At 39.5% G+C, this 20,755-nt stretch overlaps 3 protein-coding genes across 3 annotated transcripts; all 3 read right to left on the bottom strand.

Moving 5' to 3' along the window:
* Positions 1 to 631: 631 nt before the first annotated feature.
* On the bottom strand, positions 632 to 1,960 carry LOC128125345 (hemoglobin subunit beta). The gene is made up of 3 exons (XM_052762679.1): positions 1,821 to 1,960; positions 1,483 to 1,705; positions 632 to 893 (listed from the first exon to the last, which is right to left on the bottom strand). The coding sequence occupies exons 1-3, from the start codon at positions 1,910 to 1,912 to the stop codon at positions 765 to 767; spliced, it is 444 nt and encodes a 147-aa protein (XP_052618639.1). The 5' UTR covers positions 1,913 to 1,960; the 3' UTR covers positions 632 to 764.
* Positions 1,961 to 13,302: 11,342 nt separating this feature from the next.
* On the bottom strand, positions 13,303 to 14,629 carry LOC128125293 (hemoglobin subunit beta). The gene is made up of 3 exons (XM_052762555.1): positions 14,493 to 14,629; positions 14,155 to 14,377; positions 13,303 to 13,565 (listed from the first exon to the last, which is right to left on the bottom strand). The coding sequence occupies exons 1-3, from the start codon at positions 14,582 to 14,584 to the stop codon at positions 13,437 to 13,439; spliced, it is 444 nt and encodes a 147-aa protein (XP_052618515.1). The 5' UTR covers positions 14,585 to 14,629; the 3' UTR covers positions 13,303 to 13,436.
* Positions 14,630 to 19,056: 4,427 nt separating this feature from the next.
* LOC128093871 (hemoglobin subunit beta-H1) lies at positions 19,057 to 20,459 on the bottom strand. The gene is made up of 3 exons (XM_052711729.1): positions 20,368 to 20,459; positions 20,021 to 20,243; positions 19,057 to 19,185 (listed from the first exon to the last, which is right to left on the bottom strand). The coding sequence occupies exons 1-3, from the start codon at positions 20,457 to 20,459 to the stop codon at positions 19,057 to 19,059; spliced, it is 444 nt and encodes a 147-aa protein (XP_052567689.1).
* Positions 20,460 to 20,755: the final 296 nt, after the last annotated feature.

Here is a 20,755-nt window from a genome sequence, read left to right as displayed (position 1 = left end):
TAATGATAGAGGAGGGGACAAGGGCTGAAGAGCTCCTGCTTTTCCTGTTTCTAGCATGTCTCTGTAACTAATGGGGTTATCTATATAAAAGAGGTCAGGAGAGGATGAAAATGTGTGTAGAAAAGCATGAAAGAAAGAAAATTTTTATGAGTAGTAGGAATTTCAAGCAGGAGAAATTATTAGAGTGAAGTCTCTGAGGTTCAAGGAAGTATGAGGAAAGACAAGAGACATCTGTGAGAACAACCAGAAAAAAAATGTTACTATAAAACACAGTGAAAACCTATGCTGTAAATTAAACCCTTACTTGAATTCTTTTCTGAATAATAATGAATGGCCATCAGAGGAGATTTCCCACGTAGTAGCTGCTTACCATCTCATCATCTATCAGGAAGCACCTGATATCAGTATATTAGCTCAAAGTCAAACTGAATAACCTTTTTCTAAATGCCTATTTATTTTTGTACATAATTTTTGAATTATTTTAATTAAAATGGAATGGCATGACTTTCACCCTCCCTTTCCTCCCTACAGCATATCCCAGTTACTTTATCTATATATAAATACTATACTATATACTATATCTCAAAAGCTTCACATGAATCCTTCCAAGAAACACAATTAAAACACACCATTGCAATGAAAGTACATATTTTTTAATAGAGAGAAGATAGAAGGCCAAAGGCCTTCATCATTTTCTCAACAATTGACAGTTTCTCTCTGAAGACAAAAAAGCTTTGGGCATAAATAAAAGAAGGAACATGGTTTTAGTGGTACTTGTGAGCCAGGGCAGTGGCCACACCAGCCACCACCTTCTGATAGGCAGCCTGTGCAGCGGGGGTGAAATCCTTGCCCAGGTGGTGGGCCATCACAATCACGATCATATTGCCCAGGAGCTGTGGGAAGATGGAATAGGCTTCAACATGATAGTAGAGAAAAATACCAGACACTTCAGGCTCCTTTCAAATGGCACTTATGGTTCTAACCTTAAAACACAGGCAGAATGGCAGCTGAATCTTACTGGGAAATTTTGATAAGAATTCTTCTATATCAAGCAGAATTTATATGCAAAAAATATTCTATCCTATGTCCTAGCCAGAAAGCCAATTATCTCTGTTATTGTGCAAAGAAGCAGGGAATCGCTTATCTTCCTTGTCCTCAAAGCAAATTACCAGGAAATACTTGAAAGAAAACAAAATAAAGAAACAAAAAAAGTAGATAAAGAAGAAATACATTTTAAAACTACAACTGAAAATTAAAGTTTACTGGAGAAAAAGGAAATCACAACATAGAAGGACAAAGTGAGAGAACATGATGATTGGGAGTAGAGGGTAAAATAACCAAACTCTTGTCAGCACTTCATGGGGAACAAGCAGAAACCATCCATCTAAACTGCTCCCTAGAATCTCTTCCCCTTTCCTTCTGATAGGAAGGTAAGCCCAGAAACTAGAGGAAGGAAACCATGGGCAGACCCATCAGACTCACCTTGAAGTTCTCAGGATCCACATGCAGTTTGTCACAGTGGAGCTCACTCAGGCTGGCAAAGGTGCCCTTGAGGTTGTCCAGGTGTTTCAGGCCTTCACTAAAGGAGTCAATCACCTTCTTGCCATGGCCCTTCACCTTGGCATTACTCATGATAGCAGAGGCAGAGGACAGGTCTCCAAAGCTGTCAAAGAACCTCTGGGTCCAAGGGTAGACAGCCAGCAGCCTAAGAAGGAGAGAACAGCCAGAGGATGCTGGAAGTTACTGCCTGTGGGCAGCAGACCTCCATCTCCATGCACCCAACTTCCACTTGTGAGTTGTCTTGGAACCTGAATACCAACCTGCCCAGGGCCTCAGCACCAATTTCCTCAGCTTTCACCTTTCCCCACAGGCCAGTGACCAGAGCCTTCTCAGCATCAGTCAGGTGCACCATGGTGTCTGTTTCTGAGGTTGCAAGTCAACACAACAGTTGTAAGCAAATGTAAGCAGCAACTGATCCTGCTCTACTTTATATGCCCTGCCCTGGCTCCTGCCCTCTCTGCTTGCTTGAGCAGATTGGCTAGTGCCAGGGTGTGGCTCTTCAGGGTGAGGCTTCAGTGAGACAGCCATACCTACCCAGGGTGGATATGGCAGAGGCTTATTCTGGCTGGGGCTGCACACAATTGGACCTGAACACCACCAGCTAAGATGTACTTGGCTGTGTTCCAGAGACTGTTACTTTGAAGTTTAATTTTCTTGCTGATAAGTTACCTAAAAAATAGCACCATTATGAATCCAGTCTCAAGTTAGCGTTTGAGGACAGTAACTACATAAATCAGATTGATCTCTACCGCAGCAACAGACAATATTGGGACACTTGTAAAACTGCCAACATTAAGACAAAAATAATTGATACTTTTAACAAATGTAACTTTCTTGACCTCAGATTAAAATTTTTGAGGCATACCTGCAAAATCAAGATGTTTTATCTTATGGTGTCTATAAGCAATCTGTGGTCTAAAATCATCACTTGTTTTTATAATGCCCAGTGATGGAAGCATTGGTTCCAAGTAGACTGCTATTCCTACCTAGTCACCAGTGTAAGACCTTCGTCCCATTCAGAGCTAACATCTCTGAGTTTCAGCTAATCAACATGTATCTGAACCATTACCTGATATCATAATGCTCAGCACATTTTGTGGAAAATATTCATGTATTCATCTGTGTCTATATAAGGATTGTTTTGACTAGACTTTTTAAACAACTAAGCCTTATTTGCCACTACAAAATTAAATGTGCCTATATTTAGTGTCCTTTGATAGCAAAAAAAAAAAAAAAACAACTGGCCTTTGCATAAATACAATCTAAAAGGGGGAAAGTCTTGTCTGATTACTCAATTACTTAACATAAAATAGAGTTATACCATGGTTGCAGATCAATGTGACTAGAGTTAAGTGCTGTTCTCTATGGGTCAGAACTGCCCAAAACATGACAAGTTCAAGAAATAATGAACACCTAATTCCTGCTTCTTTTCCTATCCTCTGATGCAAGCTTCATTTGAGCATAACTGTGTACTTTCTTGCTTCTGTTAGAAATCTGAAGATACTTAATAAGTTAGGAGAAGGCAAGAGGAAGGAGATTCCCAGAGTCGAGACAGCAAATCAGCACCACTTACTTATCCCTCTTTATAGGTATCTCTTGGGCCCTAGATGTTTAGCCCAAGAGCAGTGTGAGTTGTAGCCTACCACAGGAGAATTGCCCAACACTGGCTCCTCCCCTGAGAGCTTCCCTGCCTTCTCCTCCTCCAGAGCCTGAGAGACATTCTTCTGCTTAGCATTCCCAGTCACTAATATTAACACCTGTGCAAGTTTCTTTGCATGTCAGAGATTGGCACTGGCACAGTCATATCCTGTTCCACAGAGGCATCTGCAGTAATAGGACTCTAAGTACTATGTGGGGCAGACGTGCTGCATGATTTTTAGAAGCCACTATAATGAGTCCTTTTTCATTATATATTCCTTCAAATCTTAAGGCTCTTTTGATTTTCATTCTGTTCCCTACATCACATGATAGGATTAGTCAGGATTACCAGTCTTCAATAATGCATGAAGATGTCATAGAAATCATTTTTGCTTTTTGAGTATTTATTATTTAGTTTTGTTAAGAGATTAAATTTTATTTTTGTAAATTATGTGTCTATAAGTCAGTATAGGTTACATGGAGACTAGAGGCATCAGGTTCCCCTGAACCTGGAGTAAAGGCTATTGTGAGCTGCTATTATGAAGCTAATGTGGATACTGGGAACTGAACTCCAGCCATCTCTCTATCCCAATTACCCAGCTTTCCTATAACGACCAGGACTACCTGCCTAAGGATGTACCTTCATGGGGCTGGGCCTTCCTGCATCAGTTAATAATCTTCCAGAAGTATGCCCACAGGCTAATTACATCTAGGTGATTTCTTCAGTTGAGACTTTCTTCTCAGATGACTCTTGGTTCTTTCAGGATAACACTTAAAGCTGACTGGGATACACATATTTTACAACCCTTTTAAAGTCATTCCTCTAAAGATCCTGTTGCATATCACTAGGGGGCAGAAGTGTTCCACTGATTTCCTTTTTTCTTTCTTCCTCATTTTTTCAACGGTACTTGAAGCAAGTCTGTTTTTAAATGTGGTCAAGTCAGCTAGGGTTTTGGCAAGGCTGAAAACATAAATAAGAACCTCCTACAAAGTTTTTCCAAAGAAGTGGGTCTTAGAGGTTCCAAATATGCTGATACCAGACAGAACAGTTGACCACAAACTTAAAGAACTCACAAATACCAGTATGCATTGTTATGGCTATTATTTTGTAAAAGCTCCTAAGCTACTCACATTTTTTCTAGCATTTTATTCACTGTATATTTTGCCCTCTGAAGCTGACTGAGAAGATGGCTCAAAACTTTCAAAACCTGTACCACTCACATCCTGGCTTCTTTTATGATCCGGTATATTTTTTCTGTTATTTGCATGATTGCAAGGCATCCTACACTCTTTTATGCTATCATAGCTAGTGTGAACACAATCCACTCTGGCATACCCAGTGATTAAGAGCATGAAAACCCAGAGAGAGATTGCCCTTGAAATAGCCAGAAACCCAGTGTGTTCTCGGTCAACTCACCTTGACTAGATTAGTTATGAAAGATTTAATACTAGCCCCAGGACATCCACATGTGAATCCTCTTTCTCATTTAATTATAAGAACTTAATAGGTATATTCATTTTAATATCACTCAAAACACCAGAAAATATTAAAGAGGCCTTAAAAATAGATAAGCTTATGAAACTAATTTGCAAGGTAAAAATAATTTTAGACCAGTTCTAGCTCTGATCTGTGTAGGTGCTGTGGATATCTAAGTGTCTGTGTTCCGTATTAATGTGAATAATGATGTGACAAGTACTGTTTGGTGGCTGCCAGAGTGTGAGACTCATATCCACCTAAGGAACAAATTGTACTTGGCTTTCAGATAAAAGAGAACTTTCTATATTTCTATGATTTATCTGCTCTTCATTCATCTTCCCTTTTCTCTCCTGAATAATGTCAATATGGGAGTGAAAAATCAGCTGGATACTGTGAGTTTTGCCAGATCAGGACCTTAACATTTTACCACTAGCTAAATAGATCTCCATTAATGTTTATTAATCTAGTGGTCAGTAATGTTTACTGGGCATTTCCTTTTCTTACTGTTTCATTTAAAAAATCCCAGTGATACTTATAAAGGACAAAATCAAGAAGGGAAGTTTTGAGAACTTGTAGAATAAAAACAACATGGAGGTAATCTGAAAGAAAACTAAAATTAGATACCAAATACAGTTTGTACTCATAATAAATGCCTCCTTAAGCTGAAATATTTTATATAAAAGTTTGCCTTAAAGGGGTGCCCTTAAATTATTAAATGATGTGGCTTGCTTTTCATTTCCGTTTGTTGTCCAGTCATTTGATTCTCAGAGCTATCAACATTTGTCTCCCCACCCTCATTCTGTGTGGCTGCCTGTTCTGTTTTAGCTTTCTCCCCTTTATTCCCTCAAGCACTCTAGGTAGTGAATGAACAAGCTCTGTCAGGATGAAGCAGCAGTGAGCAGTGCTTTCATATCAACACATCACCACATTGAGGACGAGACTGTCTTTGCTGATAAGGAAGGCTAGCTGTGAAGTCACTATATCAATTAAAATACTTCTTGCCTGGGTTCCTGGTTTTTGAAGTGTATATAGCTATGTGAGAGAGAGAGAGAGAGAGAGAGAGAGAGAGAGAGAGAGAGAGAGAGAGAGAAATGAGGAACTTGCTCTCAGAATTACAGACTTGGTGCAGTAAAAATCACCATAAGGGTCCTGTCTTCTTTTTTTTCCTTCCAGGGTGTGCACTTTTACTTTCCTAACAATTCATGAAGTAAGTGAACTATGCCTATGTCAGTATACTGAATAAAAGTTCAGTTTCTGAACCTGGTGTGGGGAGTTTCTGATTAAATCAGTCCAAGTACTAAGAATTAACAATTGACAGAAAACAAAACATGATACATTTTATAAAGATTGAATCTATAGGTACAGCTCTTAAATGACATGTACTGGCTCTTAACAATCTGTATTTGTTAGTATCTTCTAAACCCTGGAAAGAGTGGACAGTGAGCCCAAATGCTGTGTGAAGGTTTGTTGTTTGTTTGTTATGTTTTTGCTAAGTTAGAAAGTTCACTTGTGTCAATTACTGGGTAAGCTGTGAAAATCTTCAGTTCCATATGAAACAAGAAGACATCAATTCCAAAACAATTGAATAGGGCTTTCATATTGGCAGATATGGGATTGTGGAGGCCCACGTTTTATAAAATAGCTTCACTCTCTGAACAGGAATGCATTTTGACCCAGTGTACAGCTGGTCCCTATTCTCATTGACCCGATGCAGATAGATGGCTCACTCAGCTGGTCCCTATCCTCATTGACCTGATGTAGATGGATGACTCACTGTGAAGAGAGGAACTAATGGTCTTCCACATGTGAAGGAACATTCAGAGTTTGATGGGTGGTTTTGTTTTTGTTTTTGTTTTTGTTTAGAGTTACTACTTAACTGGGGTAATCCTTAAGGCACTTAGATCTAAACAGCATTGCCAGACTTGTAGTAGAATAAAGGATAAGGAACTCTTGAAACTCATATTTTGTCTCCAGAATTTAGAAAATCCAAGTGTGAAGTGTTGCTAATAGTAGCATGAACAGTTATATAGCACTGCCCCCAGTGAGGCACTGTAAGCTGTTACACCTGCCGATGACTTTGAGGTACCTGCCACTGGGGCATGGCCCTCAGGGACCCTGAAGACCTGGGATGCATGTATGCCCCCTCTTGGCTATGTTGTGGTTTTGGATGCTGAGTTCTTGGATCAAGCCTTTCAGCATGGGACATAGCGCAGCGTTCCTGAATTCTATGAAAAATCCACCATGTTTGTGAGTTTACCCCCAAATAAATTTCTTTGATTGTAGATGAATTTCTTTTTCTTTTTTTCTTGTTTTTGTTTTTTTGTTTGTTTGTATTGTTTTGGTTTGTTTTTTTTAGTTTTTCAAAGCTCTGTGTAGCTTTGTGGCTTTCATGGAACTCACTCTATAGTCCAGGCTGGTCTTGAACTCACAGTTATCCACCTGCCTCTGCCTCCCTAGTGCTGGGATTAAAGGCATTCACCACCACTGCCCAGCAGAATTTCTAAATGATCTTATTAAATAAAAAACACAGAGCCAAATATAGGTGTGAAAGCTTCAGAGATCAGGTAAATAGGAAAAGCCACAAGCCAACCTTACCCCACCAACTCTGCAGCTTCCATTAATAATTACTGTACAGACAGATTTAATTCTATTGATAAATATAAATACTTAATGGATAAAACAATAACTCTCCAGAGCAATGTTACCATTATTCAGATAATTTATAAGGAAGAAAGATTATCAATAATTGATGAAATAAGGTCTATGGAATCATGTGTTTCAGATGAACATAAAACATTGCATGATTTCGTGAAGTTTCTTGAAACCTTTACAACAGAGGAGGTTCAAATGCTACAACAGACCTTATGTGCTTGGTTGCAAGCTCTGGAGGAATCTCTCAGTAAAGATGACAAAGAAGCTAATAAACAGAAGGGCAAGGCCATACAGGTCATAACATCACCAGATAGTTCTTGTACAATGGTTTATCCCATCAACATCCATGAAAAGCCAGCAGATGATAAACATCCTGAGCCATATGTAAAATATATTTTGCAACCTATTCTTATGAGAGATTTAAAAAACATTAAGAAAGTGATAGTCACCTATGGTAAACACTCAACATACCTAAAACAGATGTTAAATACACTGTCTTCTACAAATGGAATCATACCAGATAACTGGAATCAGTTAACCTCAGCTGTTCTAGAATATAGCCAGCAGTTACAATGGAAAAGCTAGTTGAGAGTAGAAATTAGGATCCTGGGACAGCAAGTTAAGATCAGAGGCTTTGAGATATCACAAGATCAAATTCTTGGCAAGGGACGTTTCACTGATAGAAATGTACAAGCTACTTTTGATGAGCATACCATATCCTTATGCCATACAGCAGCTTTAAATGCTTGGGAAAAACTTCCAGAACCAGGGTAACCAACTGAGCTTTATACAAAAATTTTCCAAGGGCCACAAGAATCATTTACCAATTTCTTACAAAGGTTAACTTTGGCTGTAAGAAAGGCAATATCAGACCCACAATTAAGACAAGTATTAACTCAATCTTTGGCTTTTGATAATACCAATACAAATACAGAATGCAAAAGAATACTTATATCTTTAAAGGTCAGGTCAGTACCTTTGGAGGAATAGATTCAATACACAAACAGTGTTGAGTTTCTTAGCCATGGTAATGAGGCTTGGATAGGAGAGGCAATTTCCAGAGGTGGAAGGAGGCCTCAAGGTACCAAATGTTTTTACACCAGGTCATATGAGAAGAAATTGTACACAGGGTGATCTTAGAAGCAATACTTCTTCTAGAAATAACCCAAATGGAACTCACTCTATAGACTAGGCTGGCCTCAAACTCACAGAGATTCAGCTGACTCAGACTCACTAGTGCTGGCATTAAAAGAGTGTGCCACCATTGCCCAGCCAGGACCAATATTTTTAAACCATCAAGTCTTGTTTATAGCCACAGAGAATTAATTGTATCTCTGCCTTACACACCACTCATATTTTTACAGAAAAGTGGCCATTGTTTAAACAATCTAAAAGAGAAAAACTCTTATCAAATAACCCATTTAGCTAAATATTTCATAAAAAGATATCACAATTTCAGATCAATTATTAATAGAGTTAAGTTCAGTATCTCTCGTTTTTTAAAGAGACATCAAACTCTACTATCTGCAGGAGAAAATGAAGACTACCTTGGTAAAAGAAGTAGTTCAGACTCTGAAAGACAAGCATTACATGTTTTCTATAATGTGAAAATATGAAAAAAGAAGAAGGATGACTGATAATGACTACAACTGGTATCAGTGAAAAGAAGAAGAGGAAATGGAATGAGGATGTGAGGGTAACATGATCAACATATTTTATACACATAGAAAAAAGGCCTAATGAAGTCCATCAGTTTGGTGAAGTAATACATACTAATAAAAATTATTAGAGAAAAAGTAATGAAAATGAATTCTTTACCAAATTTGAAATTTGTAAGATATCAACCTTAACTATGGTCATCAGTCAGTGCAATAGGACACAGCAACATGTTGTTCCAGTGTAACAGCAACTACCTACCACCTCATCATCTCTTCTAAGTCTTTCTTATCCATTACTGCCCTCTCCACCCAGTTTCCAGGTCATTGTTGTCATCCCAGTCTGAGATATTCCAGATGTAAAGTGTTCTGTTAAATGAGTCAAACACCCTTTATGAATTTTTATATGGCATAAATCTTTATTGCAAATTAAAACAGGAAAATTTGGTTAGGAGCACACTTCACTGTTAGAGTCCTTAAGTAATTCCAGTGATTCCCTGATTAGATCTTCAGTACCAAAAGGGAGTAGGTGAAAAAGGAGTACTGGAGCTAGCATCTCTGAGAGGAGAGATGGGAGAGGAGCAAAAGGCCATAGATGGTGACCTATGATATCACATAGGGATTTTCATATTCCAGTTTTATCTCTTCCAAGTTCATGTTGACACTGCTGGCTTCCCATTACTGTGTCTGAGCACATAGCAGGAGACCTGGGAAACTCCCTGCCATCTATGTCGTCAATACTGACTCATCTCCACATCAGCTCAGGTACTTTTCTGCCTGGCAGACAAGGATGTCAGCCATGCCCAAAGTTCTGGAACTACTGTGGCTAAACTCTATAAACTTCTAGTTGCATTTCTTTGTATTCTGTAACACTGTGCTCCATATATTTATTTCATGGAATTAACCATAGTTTGAACTGTAGACTATTACTGATGGCCACCACCAACCAAAGTAATCCTCAGTGATCACCAGCATCTGAATATTGTGCTGACATGTACTGTGAATTCAGAGCTAATAGTTCATTATGCCCCTAGGCCTGTGGATTCTTAGCCTCTCAAAGAGACAAGATAATAATATCTGTTATCTCTGTTGTCTACATGAGCATGACTCAACTTGCTCTGACAAACTTAACCACTTTTAATAATCACATTCATCAACCTTATTAGACATATTTTCACCATGGATTTAGACATATGTTTCATATTACTCTCATGTTCTGGTTCTCCATTTGGAAATGAGGAAGTGACTTTCAGAGGGAGTAACACTAAGCTCTCAACAGTTCAGTTTCTCACATTCTGGCTTTCCTGGAGAGGTTATTATCTTGTTCTAGCACTGTTGCTTACAGAGTTCCTTCCTTGTTTATACTCTTGGAATATACGTGGGTGCTTTCTCTCCTGTGATGAACTCAGTCACTAGTAGCACCAAGACCTAGTAAGATCTCTTCATCAAAATAGATATAAATCCTGTGTTCTCAGTCAACTCCTCTCAACTAGATGAGTTCAAATGGAGTCAGTGCTAACCACAGTCCACAGGAATCTGTTCTCTTTTTCAACCACAAGAACTTAGTAAGTATATTCATTTTAATATCACACAAACTATTGAAAATATTACTCAGTATCAGAAGAAATATTAAACCTTATAAAACAAATTTCAGAAGGAAAAATTATTGTAGAATGAGTCTGATCTAATAGCGTTTATTATTGTGAGTATTTAAGTATGAACACTGCTGAGTAATGTGAATAATGCATATTCTGTGCTGACTGATTGATGGCTGTCGGAACATGAGACTCCTTTTCATATAAATGATAAATTATATCTTAAATTTCCAATAAGAGTAACACTATATTGTTCATCCACGCTTAAATTCAAGATCCCTTTTTTTTCTCATAAGGAAAACCCACAGTCACTGCATGAACCCAAAATACTGCATGAACAGATTAGCTTGCTAAAAGGAAAACCATGGGAGTAATCATAGAACTTACATCTCTTAAAATCATTGGTATCTTTTCCATTCTAAGCTCCTTCATTTACTTCCCTGGGTTATCAACATCCCCTCTTACCCCCATTTTGTGTGCAAGTCTCTGTGTTGAGTTGCATGGTCCTCCTCTCAAGTTTCCTTACACACCTCTACTCTCCACTTTTCCTGTGTCCCAATCCTCCTTTCAACTGGACTGGTGAGACTTTCTGCATTTGTTTGAATTCCTCATATACAATCTCATGCATTCTCAGATCAATGTCAATCCAGAGGGTTCATACAGAGGCCAAACTAAGTTATCTTCAACATACACTGTTTACTTCCTTCTTATTTGTGTATTTGGCAAAATATCTATCTGCTACATGTCTCCATGGAGTATTTAGATGAATATAGTTTGTATGCTAGCTTATTTTCATTTTCAGTACACATTAAGTAATTCAAAAAATGCTTCTTTGAGAATAAGGCAGTAAGCAATAGTATTTTCATATCAATACATCAGCACATTAAGAGCTGAGACTGCTGATAAAGAAGGCTAGCTATTTGATCTGAAGTTACTATATTATTTTGAAAAACACATACTTCAAAAGTTAATTGTTTCTTAGGAGAGAGAAAAACAGAGAAAGGGGTGAGGAAGGAGGAGGGAACACACACACACACACACACACACACACACACACACACACACACACACAGAGAGAGAGAGACAGCTTCCCGCACCAGTGGATACAGAGAGCAACATTCAACCAGGCTCCGGTTCTTGCAACTCTAGAGAGTATCTCTGGACTAGATCCCAGCTCCAGCAAGACCTGGAAGCACCATAGGAATAGCACCCAGCCTCAGTTGCCTCATATCAAAGCAAAAATAATGTTTTAATTAGGATTCAATCAAGGAGTACATCCATGAAATGATGTGTATTGCCATCTCTTTATAAACCAGTATCTATTATTATCTTTGTTAAACTCAGAAAAGTAGGCAAGGATTCTACCTACCACAAAAAGAATTGCTCAGTTTATCTTTTTAGTTAGCCAAAAGCCCTACTTATATGAAATATAGGACAGTTATAAAAATTTCCAGTTCCATTTGAAAGCAGAAGATACTGCTTTGAGAACAATAGCTTTCAAAGCACTAGATACTGCATCCTGAGAGGCCTGCAGTTTATAAACTCCATTTGGCCTCTTAGCAAGAATTAATAGGGATTATAAATGTGCAAGTTATACCTGGCCCCAGACCTACCCTAATGTGTCATATATTTTGTTCTAGATGATTTATACTTTCCCATCTTACACTAAGTCTTCAGTTCACTTGGAGTTGTGTTTTTATGCCTATGACAGTGACACAATATCTCTTAACATTTTGGGGATTTTATTCTGTAATCTCAATAAAATCTATACAGACCATTCTGTAATTAAAGATCACTTATTATATGCAGTCATTACAAAATCGTGCTAAAATTATACTAGACAGTAGTGTATGGAACATTTGAAACTCGTATTTTGTTTTGAGAATTTAGAGTGACCTGGGTGGTTATGGAAAGAAAAACAAATTGAGGATGTATTACCTATTGTGTTAACTCTAGTAACTGCATACAAAAAAAAAGGTATCAGAGAGCATGAAGGAGAGATTGGATCCCCAACCCATTTCTTGATACTGAAGATAGACATATTGAGAAAGAATAGGGTGTCCATCTACAGGGAGCTATGAAAAGTTCATAAGACACCAGTGATAAGCCTTAAAAACTGGATTTTCTTATTCTTTCTAGTCTTATATTTCTCTCATTATTAACTCCTAGTTCAGGCCAGAGCATGGTGTGATGTGTAAGGGTCCCAGGGAAAACACCATTTGAAATTTCATGGTGACTATTGACTGTGGAGGTGAGGGATAAAGTCTCAAGCGACAAACAGGGCACTTTCATTCTCCCTTTAAGCATACTTTATAGCATAGTGGGGCTGTCTAAGGTAAGAGGATTTCAGGGTATGATGAATAATGTGGCCAGGAAAACATAGATGGAAAACTTTAGGGAATAGTGGTAACTTTAGGCAAGAAAAACTTTGCTGGATAGGCAAGGGAAAAGATAGGAGACGTTTATAAGAAAGACTAGAGTAAACAAATAATGTACATAAAATGTAGCCAGAAACCTAATTTGCAAATGAAGCCACCACTTTAATTCTTCTTTGAGTGGTTAGGAGTGGTCATTAGGGGCTGTGGCTTGCTGCTTGCTGTCTCAGCTCCTATCATGAAACACAAGGCTTTGGTTTACTTTCCCAAGGTTAGAAACACCACTTATTTGTATCCTGAATTCTTACCATGAACCCTTCTATGAGACACACATATAATTTAACACACCATTGCAGTGAAAGTGAATGTCTTTTATTAGTCAGAAGACAGATGTCCAAAGGCCTTCATCATTTTGTCCACAGCTGGCAATTGTTCTCTAGGGGACAACTGACCTTTGAGCACAGAGAAGGGTAGGAAAGGGAGCTTAGTGGTACTTGTGAGCCAGGGCAGTGGCCACACCAGCCACCACCTTCTGATAGGCAGCCTGTGCAGCGGGGGTGAAATCCTTGCCCAGGTGGTGGGCCATCACAATCACGATCATATTGCCCAGGAGCTGTGGGAAGATGGAATAGGCATCAACATGATAGTCAAGAAAAATACCAGACACTTCAGGCTCCTTTCAAATGGCACTTATGGTTCTAACCTTAAAACACAGGCAGAATGGCAGCTGAATCTTACTGGGAAATTTTGATAAGAATTCTTCTATATCAAGCAGAATTTATATGCAAAAAATATTCTATCCTATGTCCTAGCCAGAAAGCCAATTATCTCTGTTATTGTGCAAAGAAGCAGGGAATCGCTTATCTTCCTTGTCCTCAAAGCAAATTACCAGGAAATACTTGAAAGAAAACAAAATAAAGAAACAAAAAAAGTAGATAAAGAAGAAATGCATTTTAAAACTACAACTGAAAATTAAAGTTTACTGGAGAAAAAGGAAATCACAACATAGAAGGACAAAGTGAGAGGACATGATGATTGGGAGTGGAGGGTAAAATAACCAAACTCTTGTCAGCACTTCATGGGGAACAAGCAGAAACCATCCATCTAAACTGCTCCCTAGAATCTCTTCCCCTTTCCTTCTGATAGGAAGGTAAGCCCAGAAACTAGAGGAAGGAAACCATGGGCAGACCCATCAGACTCACCTTGAAGTTCTCAGGATCCACATGCAGTTTGTCACAGTGGAGCTCACTCAGGCTGGCAAAGGTGCCCTTGAGGTTGTCCAGGTGTTTCAGGCCTTCACTAAAGGAGTCAATCACCTTCTTGCCATGGCCCTTCACCTTGGCATTACTCATGATAGCAGAGGCAGAGGACAGGTCTCCAAAGCTGTCAAAGAACCTCTGGGTCCAAGGGTAGACAGCCAGCAGCCTAAGAAGGAGAGAACAGCCAGAGGATGCTGGAAGTTATTGCCTGTGGGCAGCAGACCTCCATCTCCATGCACCCAACTTCCACTTGTGAGTTGTTTTGGAACCTGAATACCAACCTGCCCAGGGCCTCAGCACCAATTTCCTCAGCTTTCACCTTTCCCCACAGGCCAGTGACCAGAGCCTTCTCAGCATCAGTCAGGTGCACCATGGTGTCTGTTTCTGAGGTTGCAAGTCAACACAACAGTTGTAAGCAAATGTAAGCAGCAACTGATCCTGCTCTACTTTATATGCCCTGCCCTGGCTCCTGCCCTCGCTGCTTGCTTGAGCAGATTGGCTAGTGCCAGGGTGTGGCTCTTCAGGGTGAGGCTTCAGTGAGACAGCCATACCTACCCAGGGTAGATATGACACAGGCTTATTCTGGCTGGGGCTGCACACAATTGGACCTGAACACTACCAGCTAAGATGTACTTGACTGTGTGCCAGAGACTGTTACTTTGAAGTTTAATTCTCTTGCTGATAAGTTACCTAAAAAAATAACACCATTATGAATCCAGTCTCAAGTTAGCATTTGAGGATAATAACTACATAAATCAGATTGATCTCTACTGCAGCAACAGACAATATTGGGGCACTCATAAAATTACCAACACTAAGACAAAAATAATTGATACTTTTAACAAATGTAACTTTCTTGACCTCAGATTAAAATTTTTGAAGCATACCCACAAAACCAAGATATATTATCTTCTGCTGTCTATAGCAATCTGTGGTCTAAAATCATCACTTGTTTTCATAATGCCCAGTGATGGAAGCATTGGTTTCAAGTAGACTGCTATTCTTACCTAGTCACTAGTGTAAGACCTTCATCCCATTCAGAGCTAACATCTCTGAGGTTCACCTACTCAACATGCGTCTAGACCATTACCTGATGTCTTCCAAGCTTTTGAATTACAGGAAGGCAGCACATGCTGCTCATGTTTGGGTGTATCTGTGTGTGTGTGTGTGCCTGTACCTATGTATGTGAGCTTACCTATTTCTTTCATTTTTACACACAGCCAAATAATGTTTGAAAAATGATAAGTTTGACTTGAGCATATTCTGTGCAGTAGTGGCTCAATTCAATTTTAGGGATCCAGAGAAGCAAACAGAGAATTCTCAATTCTGAAAAAAAATCAATATAAAACTATTTAGAACCTGATGTTTTGAAACATTAGGAGAGGCCATTGTCTCAAAGTAGAGACATAGGGATAGCTAACTGTTTCTGTCTGTTGCATTCTGGAAATGTGCCTGCTTTGGTTCCTGCCTCCAGGTTCCTAATCTGAGGTCTTACTCTGAATTCCCTCCATGATGGAGCAAGACTTGAGAGGAGTTAGATGAAATAAATGCTTTCAAAGTTGACTTTGGTCGTGATGTTTTATCAAGCTATAGAGACCCTGAGATACCCCACTCCCATTTTCCCTGTATGCTTTGTTCAACTTGTCTACTTTGTCAAAATTTACATGTACATCTCTATAGCTCTTCCAATACCTTCTTGCTTCTTGTTTTTATTTTCCCCCATGTAATATACTGTTCACTTCTGTAGTTTGATTTCTTGATGTTAAAGGCTGCAATGTAAAGAGGAGAAGCAGTATTTCTGATGCAGTGTTGAGATCCCAACTAGGTCTTCACTCTCTTTTTATTATCTAGACCTTCTGGTCTTTGTCCCCTGCCTGAACTGACAGCAGGGAATTACTTTCCTGTTTACAGTGTTACTTTACTATTACTATTTACTATTACTTTACTATTTACAGTGTTCCTAGACTTTATCAAGGTACACTACTGTCTAGAAACATCTTTTTTCCTCCTGGTCATAACCAGAAACAAATAGTCAATAGTAATAGCACATGCTTTCAGCTCTAATACTCATACATTATAACTCAGACATATTTTTCAAATTTCAAAATGTACTTCTTATTCTTTAGAATTCCATACATGTGTACAGTGCATTTTAATCATATCCACTCCCCAATCCTTCCCAGACACTCCCGCCTGATCTCCCTCCTAACTTCACATCCTCTCTTTTTTTTTCTGACCCACTAAGTTAAACCAGTGCTGCTCATTTAACCATGTCCAACCACTGGAGCACAGGCAAACTTCTAGGAGCCACAACCCAACAAAAACAAAACAAAAACACAGCTGCCTTTCTCTCATTAAGTTACCAGGCAAATAACTGTGTCATTTGTTGCTCCAAGAAAATTGACATAATTTTCATTGCTCCCTTCTTCAGGTGGTCCCTTCTTCACTGATGGACAGATTTCTCCTCTCATTTTACCTTTCTCAACCCTTCAGTGGGCATATACAAACAAAACTCACTTACTCACTTAGATTATTCTTGGTCACATAGAAAAGGATGAGTTCCTCTACAGGTTTCTGGAGTTTAGGTAAGAATTACATATGCAAATATTATTTTTATATAATATGTAATTTTATGTATTATATACTGGTACATTGTCTTTTATTATTAATTAAGTTTATTCATTTTTTTACATCCCAATCACAGTTTTCCCTCCCTCCTCTCCTCCCATTTCTTTACCCTACCCCCACCCCCACCCTGCTTCCCCTCAATCCACTCCTCCTCTATTTCTGTTCAGAAAGGGGCAGGCCTCCCATGGGTTTGAACAAAACCTGGCACATCAAGATGAGGTAGGACCCCTGCATAAAGGCCTGGCAAGGAATCCAGCATGGGGAATAGGTCCCAAAACCAGCTAAAAACCAAGGGCAGGTCCTGATTTCATTGCTAGGAGCCATAAATAAAGACCAAGCTACACAACTGTCACAGATATGCAGAGGGCCTAGGTAGGTCCCGTGCAGGCTCCCTAACTGTTGGTCCAGAGCCCATGAGCACCCAAGAGCTCAGGTTAACTGTCTCTATGGGTTCCTCCATCATGACCTTGACCCCCACCCCCGACTTATACAATTCCTCCTCTCTTTCTTCAGGAGGACTCCAGAGCTTGGCCGTGTCAAGCACTGATGTTTGAGACTGACGCAGACAAGATCCCACCTCCCTGAGCATCCTGCACTCTCTCAGGCAAATTCGTTGACATGAGGGTCCCAGGTCACTTCATGGCTTCTTCTAGCTATGTGCACCAAGGCAGAATGATTTCAGACATCCTCCCTCCATCTTTCTACTCCTCCTCCCTGGTAAATCTGACACTAGGTCTTCATTCTTCCTTTGCCGGTCCTTCACAGGATGAATGCCTCACTTCAATTTCTAGGTTTAGTTACATTCCCTTGATGCCCTGTGTCTGCAATTCTGAATTTATTTTATAAAGGTTACTATCTCAATTATCCCAATTCTCATTTCAGTTATCTAAGGAGAGTTACAGTTATTAAAATTTTACTCTGTTGTTTGATACTGTATGTATAGCCATGGATTGAACCTTGAGGCTTTGTGCCTACTGGCAAGCACTGTACAGTGAGCTCTAGCCTCATCCCTTCTTTCCATTTTCATTGTGCCTCCAGGTCTCAGTAATTACCCTACTCTATTTTGACATTGCTCTGGGGTGTCTCAAACTAGCTCATAAGTATTAGGTATACCATCTCAAGCAACATAGTCACAGGTTATGTTTTTATACTCAGGGACCTGTATCCTTTGGTTTAGTTTACCCTTGTTCAACTGCCCTCTATATTGAGTAGTCTTTATTCAAGATACCAAGGTATGCTTAGTAGTTAGAGAGCATGGACCTTCTTATAATCATGCAGTCTTCGCTTATGCAAAATCTTCCTTGTTCTCAAATGATCCCCAAATTTACTACTCCTCTCCTAAGTGTAACCTCACTTCAGGGCTTGTTATATCCCATTACATGATACAAAACACTGAATGCCTTAGCCATTATTCTTCACTGTGCCAGTGAAGTAATACTCACACATGACTAAAGGATAGTACAGCTACAGTAATTCCTGTAACTCTTTCAGGAAAGTTCCTATATATCACTCAGTTCCCCATTTGCTTTAATATATCAGTTTCACGAGGTATAAGCTAGCTCTTTCAAAATGCACAGTTCATTAAAAATAATACTTCTAGCTTGTCTTTTAGATACATAAGATTTTCTATTTAAAGTCTCCAGCATGTTTTGGGGCTAAAGGGAGGGCTCAGTGTTTAAGGGCATTTGTTACTCGTCCAAAGAACCAGACTTCAATTCCTAGCACACACATGGCAGCTCACAACTGGCTGTACCTCCAGTTCCAGGGGATGTGATCCATTCTTGGTCTGTACACATGTAGTATACACACAAACATGCACACAAAACACTCATACACATAAAGCAAAACTTAAAGAATTTTAGCATGTCTCACTAGTCTTCTTTCCCCCTAAACATTCACTACCCCAGATTTTACCTTGTACAGCAAATATTTTGTATCCTACCATATACTAAATGAACCCTTTCTTCTCTTCCCTGAGAATTCTTCATCATCTTTCATCCTCGAGGCTTACCACATTCTTTCAATATATTCTTCTCTCCCCACCCATAAGCCCACCAAGATCTTCCTTAAATATAAAGTTTTTAAAAAGCCAATGTTAGATTATTGAAAGTCAACTTTATTAAACAAAATCTGTACTGTCAAGGCCTGGTCCAGTCCTCATGTGCTCAAAGAGAGTATAAGAGACACACAGGATTGCTGGTCTGTAGGAATGGGAGCTTAATGGTACTTGTGGGACAGAGCATTGGCCACACCTATCACCAGCTTCTGCCAGGCAGCTTGCACCTCAGGAGTGAATTCCTTGACAAAATGAGTAGAAAGGACAATCACCAGCATGTTTCCCAGGAGCTGTAACAACAACAACAAAAAAAGGCACGTAGGAGTGATAGGTAGAGGTTCAAAACTATTGCATATTAAAATTACATTCCTTGAGGTTTCCAATCTCCCACTACCTATCACTTCACCTGTGACAAACTTGACAACTGAATTGCATGACTCTTCTTATACCCACTCACCAATCAACCACCTGTATCTGTGTCCTTCCTCATTCAGCCCTTTTTACCTCCTGTATTCCTTGCGTCCTGTCTCATTCACCAATGGCCTAATCTAAACGAACACAAGATTGCAGTGCAGCAAGATGCATAGTAGAATCAAGTGTCCAATCAATGAGAAAGAAGCCTTCAATTATGTTAATGCTCAGTGGGAATGTAAAATATTTAGAAAGGTTGTCAAAATGATAAATATCAGTCTTTTTGTATTCCATCAGATCTTCCCTAATGCATAGATTATGAAGTACCAAATAAATAACGTATTTTTCTTTCCTAATGACAAGATATCCAATTCAAATTCTGTTTCTTCTTGCATAGATCTACTAGTTTCTAAAAACACACTCTTTTTTTTTTTTTAAGAAATCCAATATTTGGACTCTTTGTTTCCCAATGCTACGGATCCAACCCAAGGTCTCAGGCATGCTAGGAGTACAGTCCACTCTGCACCCAAATCTCTGTCTTCCACAACTTTTCTACAGCTAAATATTAATTTAGACTTCTGCTACATACTTACTGACATAAGTTTTGGACCTATATAGTCTAGAATCTGTGAAGCCATTACCAATCACAGAGTCAATTCCCAGTAATGTCTTAGTAAAATTAATAGTGAGCAGATGAGCATGTTCCAAACTGACCTTGAAGTTCTCAGGATCCACATGAAGCTTGTCACAGTGCAGCTCACTCAGATGAGCAAAAACCTCCTTGAGGTTGTCCATGTTCTTAACCGCCAAGCCTAGGGATGTCAGCACTTTCTTGCCATGGGCTCTGATTCTGGGGTTACCCATGATGGCCGGGGCAGAAGAGAGGTTTCCAAATTTGTCAAAGAATCTCTGAGTCCATGGGTAGACAATCAAGAGCCTAAGACACAGGGCATAAGCAGTTAAAAGTCAGAATGTGTCACAAACCCCTAAAGGAAACCTATATATTTCTACCATGAACAATTTCCCCTCCATTTCTCCCCTGCCCTGGTCTCAGATCCTACCTTCCCAGGGTTTCCCCTCCAATTTTTTCCACGTCCACTTTATCCCATATGCTTGTGATAGCTGCCTTCTCCTCAGCTGTGAAGTGAACCATGGTGTCAGGTCTAGAGGCTTGGAGATGATCTCAGGTGTGTAGAAGCAAGTGTGTTCAAGTGGCTGAAGGCCTGTCCTTTTATTCTTCACCCTGGACCTTGCACCCCTTCCCCCCTCCCCAGGACTCTGAGGCTATTGGTCAAGAGAGGCTGGGCAAGACAGGGGTGGGGTCCAGTGGAGTAAGGTGTAGATAGCATTCCCACTAAGATAGTGTCAAGTAGGCCCCTTCCCTCATGGGAGGAGACCCTCCTGGTGAAGTTTCCATAGTATTTTCTCTCTTTCTTTCCTTCTTTCCTT

The sequence above is a fragment of the Peromyscus californicus genome, unplaced genomic scaffold, assembly GCF_007827085.1.
Source record: "Peromyscus californicus insignis strain IS unplaced genomic scaffold, ASM782708v3 Scaffold_4__1_contigs__length_199733344, whole genome shotgun sequence".
NCBI classification, from domain to species: domain Eukaryota; kingdom Metazoa; phylum Chordata; class Mammalia; order Rodentia; family Cricetidae; genus Peromyscus; species Peromyscus californicus.
The sequence above is the reverse complement of the archived record's forward strand: the minus strand, read 5'-3'. Positions and strand labels throughout refer to the sequence as shown.